General features: G+C 41.1%; 1 protein-coding gene across 1 annotated transcript in view; it reads left to right on the top strand.

Moving 5' to 3' along the window:
* NBS1 (nijmegen breakage syndrome 1) overlaps positions 1-12,736 on the top strand; it is a 219,384-nt gene that overhangs the window by 75,645 nt on the left and 131,003 nt on the right. Inside the window, exons 5-7 of the mRNA XM_087693122.1 lie at positions 6,921-7,051; positions 7,169-7,218; positions 7,556-7,676. Coding sequence (XP_087549248.1) covers positions 6,921-7,051; positions 7,169-7,218; positions 7,556-7,676 — 302 coding nt within the window. The remainder of the gene's footprint in view (positions 1-6,920; positions 7,052-7,168; positions 7,219-7,555; positions 7,677-12,736) is intronic.

Raw genomic sequence — 12,736 nt, 5'->3', positions numbered from 1 at the left:
ATACATCAAACTGCCAACAGCTCAAGCCTGTGGTATCTTGGCCATTTCAGCCTTCTCATCATCAGATGTAGGGATGTCCTCTGCACTGAGTTTCACATATGGAGGCAATGGAATCCCAATCTTTTTGCCCCCCTCCATATTGAAACGCTGCAAAACCTTGGAGATATACTCCTGCTGAGATAGATAGAGTAATCCTTTCGACCTATCTCTGAGTATTCGCATTCCAAGAATGTGATTTGCATCACCAAGATCCTTCATGTCAAAGCTGCCATGAAGACTTTACTTCAGTGAGTCCAAGGCATGAGTATCCTTGCCAGTAATCAGCATGTCATCTACATACAAAACCAAGATAATTAGGCTGCCATCTGCTGCCTTCTTGGTATACAAGTAGTAATCCACTTGACTTCTATGAAAGCCTTGAGACTGCATGAATGTATCAAACTTATGATACCATTCTCTTGGTGTTTGTTTCAGTCCATACAAACTCCTTTTGAGTTTACATACCATCTTTTCTTTTCCTTTTTCAACAAACCCTTCAGGTTGCTGCATATATATGTCTGCATGCAGATCGCCATGTAAAAACACAATCTTTACATTCATCTGTATAAGCTCCATATCTTTACCTGCAACCAAGCCCAAAATGGTTCTCAATGTAGTCATCTTGACTACAAGAGAGAAAATTTAATCAAAGTTAATTCCATGTTCCTGCTTGTACCCCTTCGTAACCAATCTTGCTTTGTACTTTGGTGAGGAACCAAAAGTGACCTTCATCTTGTAAACCCATTTGCATGGAAGTATTTTTTGCCCTTTAGGCAACTGCACTAAGTCCCAAGTACCATTTTTCTCAAGAGATTCCATTTCTGACAACATGGCTTTATACAATTTATTACTGTCTTGTTTGTCCATTGCTTCTTTGAAGGAAGACGGTTCACCACAGTCGGTCAACATGACATAATCAGTCACATTGTTTGCACCAGGAACAAATCTATCAGGTTGTCTAGTAGCCCTAGACGATCTCCTAACCCAATGATCATTGTTTGTTGGTTGTTCCTGCAAATTTCCATTTTCAGCATGCTGTCCTGGCATTTCAGCCTGCAAATCAGCATTAACAGCTTGCTGTCCTGGCTGTTCCTGCACATGTAGTGGCTCATTATCATGGGCAATATCTGGTTGATAATTTCTAGCATCATTTTCTGCATTTATAGGTTCATTTACAGCAGGTATTTGCTGCTGTACAGCGGGCACATTTTACTGTCTAAAAGGTATTTCTTCCCGGACTACAACCCTACGGACCTCCTTAGTCTTTTTGGGCTGTTTATGCATGCAATATTCCCGGAAGATAACATCATTACTGCGTACTACTTTCCTTTTCTCGGGATCCTATAATCTATACCCCATTTTACCCTCGTCACCATATCCTAGAAAAATGCATTTACAAGACTTTGGCTCAAGTTTGTTGCGTTTTTCTTTACGAATGTGCACAAAAGCCTCGCAGCCAAACACTTTCAAGTGAGTATGTGAAGGTGGCTTGCCCGACCACACTTCTTGGGGAACCTCGCCCCCCCATCCCAAAGACCTTTTTGGTGACTGATTAATTAAGTGAATGGCTGTCATAACAGCCTTTGCCCCAAAACCATGGGGTAATACAGCGTGAGACAACATCTTACGGACCTTATCTTGTATGGTTCCATTCATATGCTTTGCAACTCCATTTTGGGGTGGATTATGAGGGGCAGTGAGCTCCCTCTTTATTTCTTTGCTGTCACAAAATGCTTGAAAGGCCTTGGACACATATTCCCTACCGTTGTTAGAGCAAAGACACTTAAGTGTCTTATCAGTCTGATTTTCAACCAATGCCAATAATTTTTTAAACTTCTCAAGCACTTCATCTTTGCTACGAATAGGATAAACCCATACCTTTTGTGTAGCATCATCGACAAAGGTGACAAAATATTTCTTTCCTCCTCCTGGCATCTGACATACATCCGAATGTATTAACTCTAGATGAGAATATTTCAAAGAAAGAGACTTTTTGTGAGACATCTGTGCATGTTTACCATAAATACAATGATCACAATGCTCAAAATTAGTATAACGAAGACAAGGCAAGTAACCCAAATGAGAGAGCACTTTCATTTCTGTTTGACTCATGTATCCCAGCCGGCCATGCCACAAGGAAATGCTTGGTTGCTCTGTCACGGCAACAACATGGGCACACACACTAGATACATGAAGTGGATACAAAATATTACTCTTGCAACCTCTTGCAATCACTCTAGATCCCTTACAGATCTTCCATTTTCCATCACCAAAGGTGGTATGAAAACCATCATCAGCTAACTGCCCTGTGCTTATCAAGCTCTTATTGAGTTGAGGTATATGCCGTACATGCTGAAGTGTGAAGACAAAGCCATGCTGAAATTGCAACTACATATTGCCAATACTTGCAATGTCACATGCATAGTTGTCCCCAAGATGGATAACACCATGTCGACCCCTTGTATAGGTAGAGAACCACTCAGGATGAGGGGTGACATGAAAGGAAGCACCTGAACCGAGAATCTGGGTATGCATGTCATCATCAGTATCTGCAAGTAAAGCATGTGCACTAAAGTGTGAAGAGACAAAGAGTACCTCACTGCCACTATCGCTGTTATGAGTGACTACATTCACCTCTTCAATTTTGACACTGCTCTTCTTAGGTTGATTGTCTTTCTTCTGTTCCTTGCTATCATCTGTCTTCTTGCCTTTTCCTTTCTCTTTCTTCCATTTGTAGCAGTCACGTTTAAAGTAACCCTTCTTGCCACAATGATGGCATTCAACATCTTTGCCATGTGATTTACTGCATCCCTTGCTATCATATTTGCCTTTTTGCTGTGATTTGCCCCTAATATGCAAAGCATTGGAATACTTATTGAATCCTTTGTTCTGCCGATTCATTTCTTCCATAAGTAGAGTACTCTCTACATCAGCATATAAAAGGATCACATTAGAATTGCTCATAGCAGTCCTGAATGTATCCCAACTCTCTGGTAGGGTGTAAAGCTCCTCATCAATCATGAACTTCAAGGCAACCAGTTGGCTGAAAATGGAGTTAAACTCACTCAAGTGAGTAGACATTGCTGTATACTCTTTCATACGCAAATCCATAAGCTTTTTCAGCCAATACACTTTGCGTGCAGCACTCTTCTGTGCATACAGTTCTTCCAGTCGAGTCCATATAGCATATGCTGAATCCAAACCTTCAATGTTAAACGGCAAGGCATTAGAAATCGATAGCTCAATGGTTGAGTACACAAGCTCATTTAACTCATCCCAATCTTCCTGTTCCATGTCCGTGGGCTTTGCCCCTTGTGTTTTGATCGGCTTTGCCTGCTTCTTTTGCAACATGATATTGTTGCACTGCTTTTGCCAAACTGCAAAGTTATGTGCTCCTTCAAGCTTCTTTATGTGCATTAGATTATTGCTGTCATTGCTGCCAGCCATGATTCTCAGCCCAAATGTGACCAAAAAACAGCAAATGCAGGCCCAAAACTGTCACCCAAGTGACCAAGGTACAAACAAGTACCAACCAGCAATAAACAACCGCTTAGAAGCACAAATTTCAGATCTATAATTAAATTTTCAGAAGCACCAAACCATGTGCTACAGCATTTCACAACTGATTACAGCTGTTTCAAGGGCATATACATCACATTACATGAGAAATCCCAAATTTTAGCTGCAATTTTTGTTGTACATGTACCCACAGGCATAAAATTTGACACGAATGGTCAAAAGCCCCAAAATATTTGTGCTCAAAGTGTCAACCACATATATGCATTTTCTCTATCATGCATAGAACATGCCAATTTCGCCAAAATAGAGCAATTTCAGCAAAATCCCCAAATTTTACAAGTGTTGGATGCCCAAATTGCATGGAATTGAACCTGCATGTACATAAAATGACCAAATGGCGCACAAATTTTGCCCAAACTGCAAAAGCCCCAAATTGCTTGGGGTTCAATGTGCATCAATATCGAGAAATTGGGTAAATTTCAGCCCAATTTGTGCATGTACATGAAAAACTCCAAATGTCGGGGACAAAATGTCACAAATTCCTGCAATTTCTGAGATAGATATCAGTGTTGCATCTTGCTCGCACCAAATCTGGACAAATTCCCAAATTTTCCAAGTCCTGCGTGCACTAATTTCAGTGAAATTGAAAGAATTTCACTAAATTGTGAAAAACCCCAAAATTCTCGGGCAAATGTGCATTGACTTTGCAAATTTCTGAGTTAGATTGTCCAGTTCTGTGTTAAGATCCCCAAGTTCGGGAAAAGCTCCAAATTTTTGGGCCTACATCTGCACAGATTTGCACACTTTGCTTGCACGTGTGAATACCTGGAAGAGAGGAGGCATGAGAAAACTCAAAATTTTTGAAAAAGAAAAAAGAAGAATTATAGGTCAATGGCCGTTCAAGTCTGTGACCTTTCGTGCCTGCCAAACGGCCGTCTGTTGGTCGCCCGTCAGCTGCTGCTGCCCATCACGTTACGCGACCTATGCCTCGCTTACCCTGTCTCCTCGCCGGAGTCTCACGTGGCGCCTGTCAACTGTCCTCATTGCGTGCACCTGCTCACAATGCTTGCAGTTGTTGACTGTCCTAACTGCCTGCGACTACCTACGATGCTTGTAGCTGTCGACTGTTCTCATTGCCTGCGACTATTGCCTGCCAGCGACTACCGCTCATACCTGACTGCCTAGTGACGCTCGTCGAGTCCACTTGGGACTCCTATAACACTTGAGCTGTCTCTTGTCCGCTCTGATATCAGTTTGTAGTGACGGGCTAGGCACGAAGATCAAGACAACAGGTGTTCCTTAGGCGCGGAGAGATAGAGAGAGAGTAGAGCAGAGAGTGTGCATGATTTTAGGTACAATAACGAGTGTGTATCTTTTGGTTTTTAGATAGATATATATGTGTAAGTACAAGTGCTAAGGGTGTGTTCACACCTGAGCACATTTAAAGGCACGAGGCCTTTATTCCCAACAACTCTTTCTTGGTGCGAGACGAATGGAGTTAAAGTTCAATGGCTACTATTATCTATAGCCACATGTACCACATTTTGCACTCCTATGTCCATGATGGCCTCTTGTTTGTGGCTCCAAATAAAAGCTCATATAATGGTAAGATCAATAAGCAGAGGTATTGGCCTTAATTAACATTGTGCGTCTGCATATAGACACCAAGACTTTATAGACCTTTCCTCTTTCAACCATTCATCACATAGGATTGCATATCTATGTTTGGCCCAAGTTCCTTTCAAGGACTCCGATTGAGTTGCTATAGATACCTTTTTCCTCTTTAGCTCCCTCGGAGGGATCTTCTCACTTGTATCATATATGGATAATTGCCCTTAGTTCTGCTCTTCTATTGGTGTATGATAGCCACATTGAAAACAATGACACATTGATGAATAACGAAGTGGGCTCTCTAGAGTGGCATGCATGATGCATTGGTTTCGAAACCTTGCTTGGATACTTGAACTTTTCAATGAGCCCCTTGGTCCACTAGAAGATAGCAATGGAGTCCTTTTTGTGCTTGGACTAGACATAGATTTGGATGCACACTTCTATTTGATGTCGCCATTTGGCTAGCCATAGCTTGACTAGCTTGAGCTCTATTAGTTTCATCCCCACCACGAAGAAAAAAGTCTTTCTTATATCCATTGGCACGTGCAAGGCCATATATCCTTCTTGGTTATTTATGTCACATGATCTTTTATATCAGTCACACTACTCAATTTTTACTAAAATGTGGTTTACACTAGTTTCATCAAGGATGTAACACACACACTCTAACCCTTGCTTTCTCCACATCAAGAATATGAAAGCACGAGACAATCGATGTGGCCACACACCTGATTTTATAGATGAAAAAATGGGATGATCTATGAGAGGTAGATTAGCCAAGTCCCCCAAAAATCTACCTATGAATTAGGGTTTGGTCTCCATGAACTTGTGAAACGACTTGTTCAAGTAGAAGGAATAAAGAAAGAAGGTTCAATCATGTAGGTGGATCAATTTATCCATGGTATATCAAGGCATAGATAAATGTAACAGAAGCCATCAAAATAACTTTGAAAATTTTCTTTCAAGTTGTGTATACAAAGCTTGTAGCTTTCTTGCTATTCTAAAAGGTCCAAATGAGAATTATGGTGGAGAGGTCTCAGCACACCCTTGATATCATCTGCCAATTTGAGTCTTTGTTAGAATGTCTTGTGTGACCTGGATCCTCTCTTAGCTGCATGGATGGTGCTGAACACGGGGGTGGGCTCTCCTAGCTTTGTCAATGGTCACCCAAGGTGGTCCTCTGCTGGTGCTTTGTGGGGCTGGATGCTGTGGTTCTAAAGAGGTTTGTAAGTATGCCGCTGCTGATTCATGGCTTGGGCATGAGCCACTACTCCTTGGGGTCATGTATGTGAATTTTGGATATTGAGAAGCTCCAAGATGTAGGGCTCCAAGCATTTCTGGTCAAGGAATTCTATGATCTGATGTGGGCACCAAACCCATATGCAAAAGGGTGTGGTATTGTTTGTTGTAGGTAGGGCATCCATGTATGTAATGGTCCTCTTATTTTCACCCTTTGGAGTGTGTTGGGCTGCAGGATTGTGCAGACAGCTTGTTCTATCTCCATCTTTAGACAATGCACTATATCAATGTGAACTTTTTCAGCTTTGACAATCTGGTCATCTATTGGTCTTGTGTTGCTAACCAGTTGTAGTCAAAACATGAAAGTTCGGTGTGACATAAGACAGAAAACTTACCGTGCAATGCTATATACTCAAGTGCAATAAACTTATGGATTTACAAATTTTGGTCTCAAAAACTTCTCCCATTTACATGCTTCTATCTTCTTTTAATAAAACATTGAATGCTTGCAGGTGGATTTCTTATTGGACATTGGTGTGCTGAGTGCACACATCTGCTTGTTGAGGATAGTTCACTTGTCACTGATGTTGTCATTCAAGCTGTGGCAGAAAGAAAACCAGTTGTTGGTACCGGTTGGATAGAAGTATGCTGATTAAAATGGAACAGATTATGGTTTTATAACAGGGGCAGTTTGAAAACATGGAAAATTTTGCTTGAATATGAAGTTTTGCACTACTCTTAATATGGTTGTTGTGTTTAGGCTGTTGCCTCGAGGAGCTCAATTTCTTCAGAGTTTCCATGTTCGTCAAGGTGAGAACTCCAGAGCAATTAAGTTCTATATCTACCTATTCAGTACACATGGACATTGATACTGATATGCTTATAATTGCACATTGTTTTGTGTACTGGAGAAGTCTCCACTGGTATTCCTTTATCATGGCAGTTCTTGAAAGGAACCCTAGCTGGTTTATGTTAATGTCACTTTTTATGATCAGTTATTAGGAATGCTCAGTATCAATGTTGATGGTTCCTGATGAGTTTCTAAAAGTTGAAAAGGCCAACATGGATATGTTAGCCCAAGGAATTTACTCATGTCCTCCATTGTAACTTAAAATTGGTTTCTGATAATTAAAGGGTTTTTGCACAGGTTCACACCAAATTTACAGTGGAAAGTAAATGGAGATGCCATGTTGTTAAAGATAGTTGAGCCAGATGTACGAGCAACAACATTTCATGGTTTCACATTTTATGTTGGCTCTTTGTATTTGGTGAGTTCAGAGGTTGCATCAATGCAAAAGCATACTGCTGATGCTACCTACTTTTCATCATATGCTTCTGTTGATATACTGCAAAGCATTCTTTACGAAGTTTTAATCTTGTGAAAGTAATGGTGGCACTATTTATATTAAGAGGCTTTCAATTCTAGCTGATAAACAGTAAGTCCTTCTACAATAGGAACACATGGGTTACAAGTAGCCACTGCCTACAGATACACTACCCAGCTATTGGTCCCATAGAAGCAACCTTCAGAGCAGGGGTGCATCTAAAAAGTGCATGTGCACTGCTAGACCAGTCGTCTTATATTACTCGAGTTCAACTTATCAGGGTGACTTGTTGTCGATGTGTGATTTGTTGGCAACTTGTGCATGGACCCTCTCTCTCCATTTTCTCTCTTTTAATGTACTAAGTGCAGCTTCCTCTTTATTAGTCTCTGTTTGTTGTTTCTTGATGCTTGATGCCCGAGTGACCATATTATTTGAAAGATGAGATCCCTGTATGAGTAGAAGTCATTCTTGGCATCTAAGCACCAAATATATTCCAGTTTAGACATCGAAAAGGCGACTATGGTGGCTGTGGGACAGATTTTGCAGACTTGACAGTTTGGCCAAGTAGTGTATAGGATAATGAGGGTAGCAGGGCATTAACTTTATTGCATTGAGCTATGGGGCTAGCTTTATATCTGAGATGGCCAGCCTTGAGTGCCAATGCCTATGCTGATGTATTTCATTTTTTATAGTGCCAATTGTTGGGGTGGTCCACACCAAGCATATTGGTGGCAAGGGAGTAAGGAATTTCAGGTATTGAAGTACATTGGAGGACAGGTACTGGTGGATATTGGCTCTATGAGTCAGAGTCAAGGCAATTGTCAATATAGACATGCTCTTCAAGATCTCAATCCACTTCATTAGGTGGTGCCATTTCTTCTTCCAATTGTGCTTCTTAGAAAACACAATCCCTTTCTACTTTGGTTTCACAGCTACCTCCATTATGTTTAACAGATTTGCTTCTAGGTGCCCAGATTAGTTATGCTAGAGCAGATGTGAGAGAGGATAGTGGGTTAGAGTATCGGATATTGGTTATCAAGAGGAACCACAGGCTAGTGAGCCTAGTCTTGTGCAGATCTCACAAGAGAATGAGCCTAGAGTCTTATGCAGAGAATCTATCCATCTGGAGATAATCCAAGTATGACATCAAGAAGGGGGACTCTTTATGGAAGTCCATTTGCTACAAATGACCAGTGAGATAAGAAAGATTGTCGCTGACAATTTCATTGGTTAATTTATGTAACAAGCAGGTCTACAACTGCTAGAATGGCTGGTTGCTAGAAATAACAATAGACTAACTCATTGATGATGTCAGTGCAAAGTGGGCTCTATTTGAAAAGCCTCTATGTAAAGTTGTAGCAACCAAGGTGAATTTACTATGTCACCCTCCTCCATCTATCAAATAATTCCGAAACTTCACCAGTTAGCTTTGCAAAACTTTCCTTTTCTTATGTGCCAATATATGGTTTGGAATCAAGATCTCATCAAGTTCCTTAACCTCTGAAAGGTGTTGTCAATCTTCCAATGAGCAGGTAGATTTAATTTGTGAGCCATCTTACCAATACTTTGCAAAACCCGAAAAGGCTGATATTTGTAAGCCATCTTACTGATATTTTGCAAAACCTGAAAAGGCTGATAGTATCTCATACTGAACTTAAGGAATAAGTGCTCTTTTGCCCTTTATTTTCTTAAGCCTTGCCTTTTCAAAATGCAAAAGAATCTAATCACCCTTAACAAACCTCTAACACACAATGGTGATTATCAGCTATTTTCTTTTGCTTGGCTTGAACCCTTTGGAGATCCAACTTCACTAGGTGGTTTCGTATGTTTAGGCAATATGTAGAATGCGAAGGAGAGGAGAAGAAGAGAAGGTGAGGGAAAGGGATAGGGATACGGAGAGGGAGAGGGAGAGAGAGAGTAGGGTGATTGAAGAAGGAGGCTTGAAAGTTGAGCTCAAGAGAGAGATTGATGAAGATGGAGGCAGATTTGTGCGGTGAGATGGGGGAGGGGATCTTCCCTTTTAGAAAGGCTGAGGTGAGGGAGAAGAGAAGAGCGAGGAGTATGAAAGAGGATGGATTGTGAAAGAAGAGAATTTTGAATGTATAACAACCCAAAAAAATGGGCACAATCTCAAAAAAATGTGCCAACAAAAATTTTAAATGGTCAATTGTTTTTTGTATAGTTCGAATGCACGCAAACCGTACGGTACCGTATGGAATGAACGTACGGTACGGAACATACCATACATAGATGGGATGCAACCTTGAACTTCACTTTTGCATATGCTTTATCCATGCTCTAGACACACTAGTTGGCCTAAAATATCATATCATTTGTATGTAAATGGGTGGGACTGTGTTTCCCCCTTTCAATCTCAAATGACTTTGTTAGTGGTAATATGCATGTTATAAGCTAACTCTACCAATGACATATTGTTTCCACTTTGTCTTGTGGTGTAACACATAGCTTTCCAAAAGATTTAGACGACTGAAATTAGCCTCTTTCCACTATCCATTTGTTTTTCAATGAAAAGAAGATGAGAACCTCAAAGTAGTGCCCATATGTTAAATTTGTTATCTATGGATTGTTAGATTAATGCTCAGCCTGTACACACGTGCACATACACTCATAGTAAATTGAAACTTGCCTTCCTTCTCGGATAGGGTGGTGATTCCTAATGAAGCACTTAATTACAACAATGAGTAAATAATCACAAATTGAAATGCACACTTTACCTTCAAATTGTTGAACAGTAGATACCCTGTTAGCCCCAAAACTAGCTCCCCTTTTGGTATTTCTTTAAATTTATTGACTAATGGATTGGGTACAAGCTGAGAATCCACAATATCCTTGGCTGTTCCAAAAGCCCCTTGTTGTAGATATAGTTAGTACACAAAATAGGCCAATTGCCCCTTGAATTTCACCTAGGACTTGCTCTAATTGGACGCCTAATGGCTAAATGTTGCCCCAAATTCACAATGGATGGGCTGTCATCTGAATTCTCTAATAATTCCATTAATTTCAGGTGCTGAATTCAGTGTATGATGCCTTCTACGAATGGTATGGTTCCCAACTTGGCTGTTAAACCCTGATTTTTGCAGAAATTTAGGGCTAACACTAGAATTCCCTTTGCTGTCCACCAAATTTGGTGAGATTTGCTCCAAATGGCTGAGATAAGTTGAGATCTCTTGAGAATGGGTTGGAATAGGTGAGAGAATGCAAGAGAGAGAGTTCCTTCGCTGTCTATGTTGAAACATTGGCGACCAATTTCTTTGATGGGTTCTATGTATAAAATCTTTTCCAAAGTAATGGCGAATCGGCTCCATAAGCATCTTCCTGCCATTGTGCATCCTCTTCAATATGGTTTCATTAAAAGCCGAAACATTCTGCATAATGTCTTAAATGTGCAAATTGCTATTGACTATGCAAGGCACTCTAATCAAGAGGTGGTATTGATTCAATTGGACCTGGAAAAGGCTTTTGATTATTTAGACTGGTCTTTCATTGCAGAACTTATGTCTACTATGGGCTTTGGTACTCGGATGTCTCGTTTGATCTACACCATTAGTGTTGCGGCTTCTTCGCGAGTTATGCTGAATGGTGGTGTTACCGAGCCATTTGTCCTTGCATGCTCTATGAGACAGGGTTGCCCTTTGAGTCCTCTCTTTTTTGCCCTTGCGACTCATCTGGTTTTTTCGATGTTATCTCATATGGCAGCTTCTACTCAGTTGGTTGGATTGTCTCTTTCTTTTGGACAGCACTTCATTAGTCAATCCTTGGCTGATGATAGCTCTATGATTTTGCGTGCGGACAAGGATAATCTTCGCAAAGCATTAGATGTTTGGACTCTTTTTGGTCATGCTTCTGGTCTTTATATCAATGCTTTGAAATCAGCCATTCTCAGTTGCACGGAGTCAGATTTACAGTCATTGGACTGGCAGGGAATGGTTGTTCCCCGTGGTTCCATTGTTAGGCATCTTGGGTACCCTTTGGGTGTTGATGTTCGATTGAAGCAACTACTAGAGTGGATTTCACAGAAACTGGTAGCTAAGTTTTTGTATTGGAAGTCGCAGACTTGGCCCTTCCATGTTTGTCTCAAAGTGGCTCAGACAATTATGTTGCCAATGCTTACATATTTCTTGCCATTGCTGCCTTGGACTACTACTACATTGAATGCTCTTACTCAATACATTCGTTTCACGTTATGGAAGAAGGACTCCTTGCATGCAGGCATTTCATGGATTTCTTGGTCGCATGCATATGCGTTGAAACACATGGGCGGTGGGGCTATTTTGGATGCTGAAACTCATATGTTGGCACTCCGTTGGTCTCTTTTTCGTGCCATGTGCTTGGATCATCACCCGTGGGTCTTTATAGCCCGTTATTTTCTTGAGGATCACGGGATTGTGCATGGTAATACTCGAATTCGGAGCTCCTAGTGGCATGTTCTTAATGCAAACTCTCGGTTTTCTAGTCCTTCATCATCCCTGCTTGCTCATTTGGTATGTTCCTGGAAATTGGTTCTCCAGAAGGCTCAGTGGCATCCAGCGGAGGACCGCTTAGCTACTAACTCTTTTCAACTGGAATTATTGGCAGCCTCGCGATTACTTTCTTGGGAAGGCAAACATGAGCTCAGACCAAAATTTAACCGCATGGTACGTTTGGGCTTGACTTCAATTGTGCAGATGCCACCCTTGCTAGTCGCAATGTGTTGATATCGTTTCGTACAGCCAGGAGACTTTTCAGGATCCCTCGTGGATACCGTGATTTATGGGGACAGCTTTTGATGGTGCTCTAGAGCAGACAACCCTTTCCTGCCCTTGCTTCGGATCATCCCTGGCAGGACTGGGACCTTGCAGGCCGACTGAATTTGGAAAAGGCCTCAGCTAACCAGGTGTATCATCTTCTGATTAAAGACCATCAATGGTTGATTACTAAAGCTAATACTGTATGGGGATTGCGTAAATCTCAGTTATGGTGGAAGGTAACTGTGATGGAGGGCT

The sequence above is a fragment of the Lygodium microphyllum genome, chromosome 14, assembly GCF_053477565.2.
Source record: "Lygodium microphyllum isolate KBCC chromosome 14, Lygodium_microphyllum_v1.1.10, whole genome shotgun sequence".
In the NCBI taxonomy this organism is placed as follows: Eukaryota; Viridiplantae; Streptophyta; class Polypodiopsida; order Schizaeales; family Lygodiaceae; genus Lygodium; species Lygodium microphyllum.
Note: the sequence above shows the minus strand (reverse complement) of the source record. Positions and strands in the feature narration are given on the sequence as shown.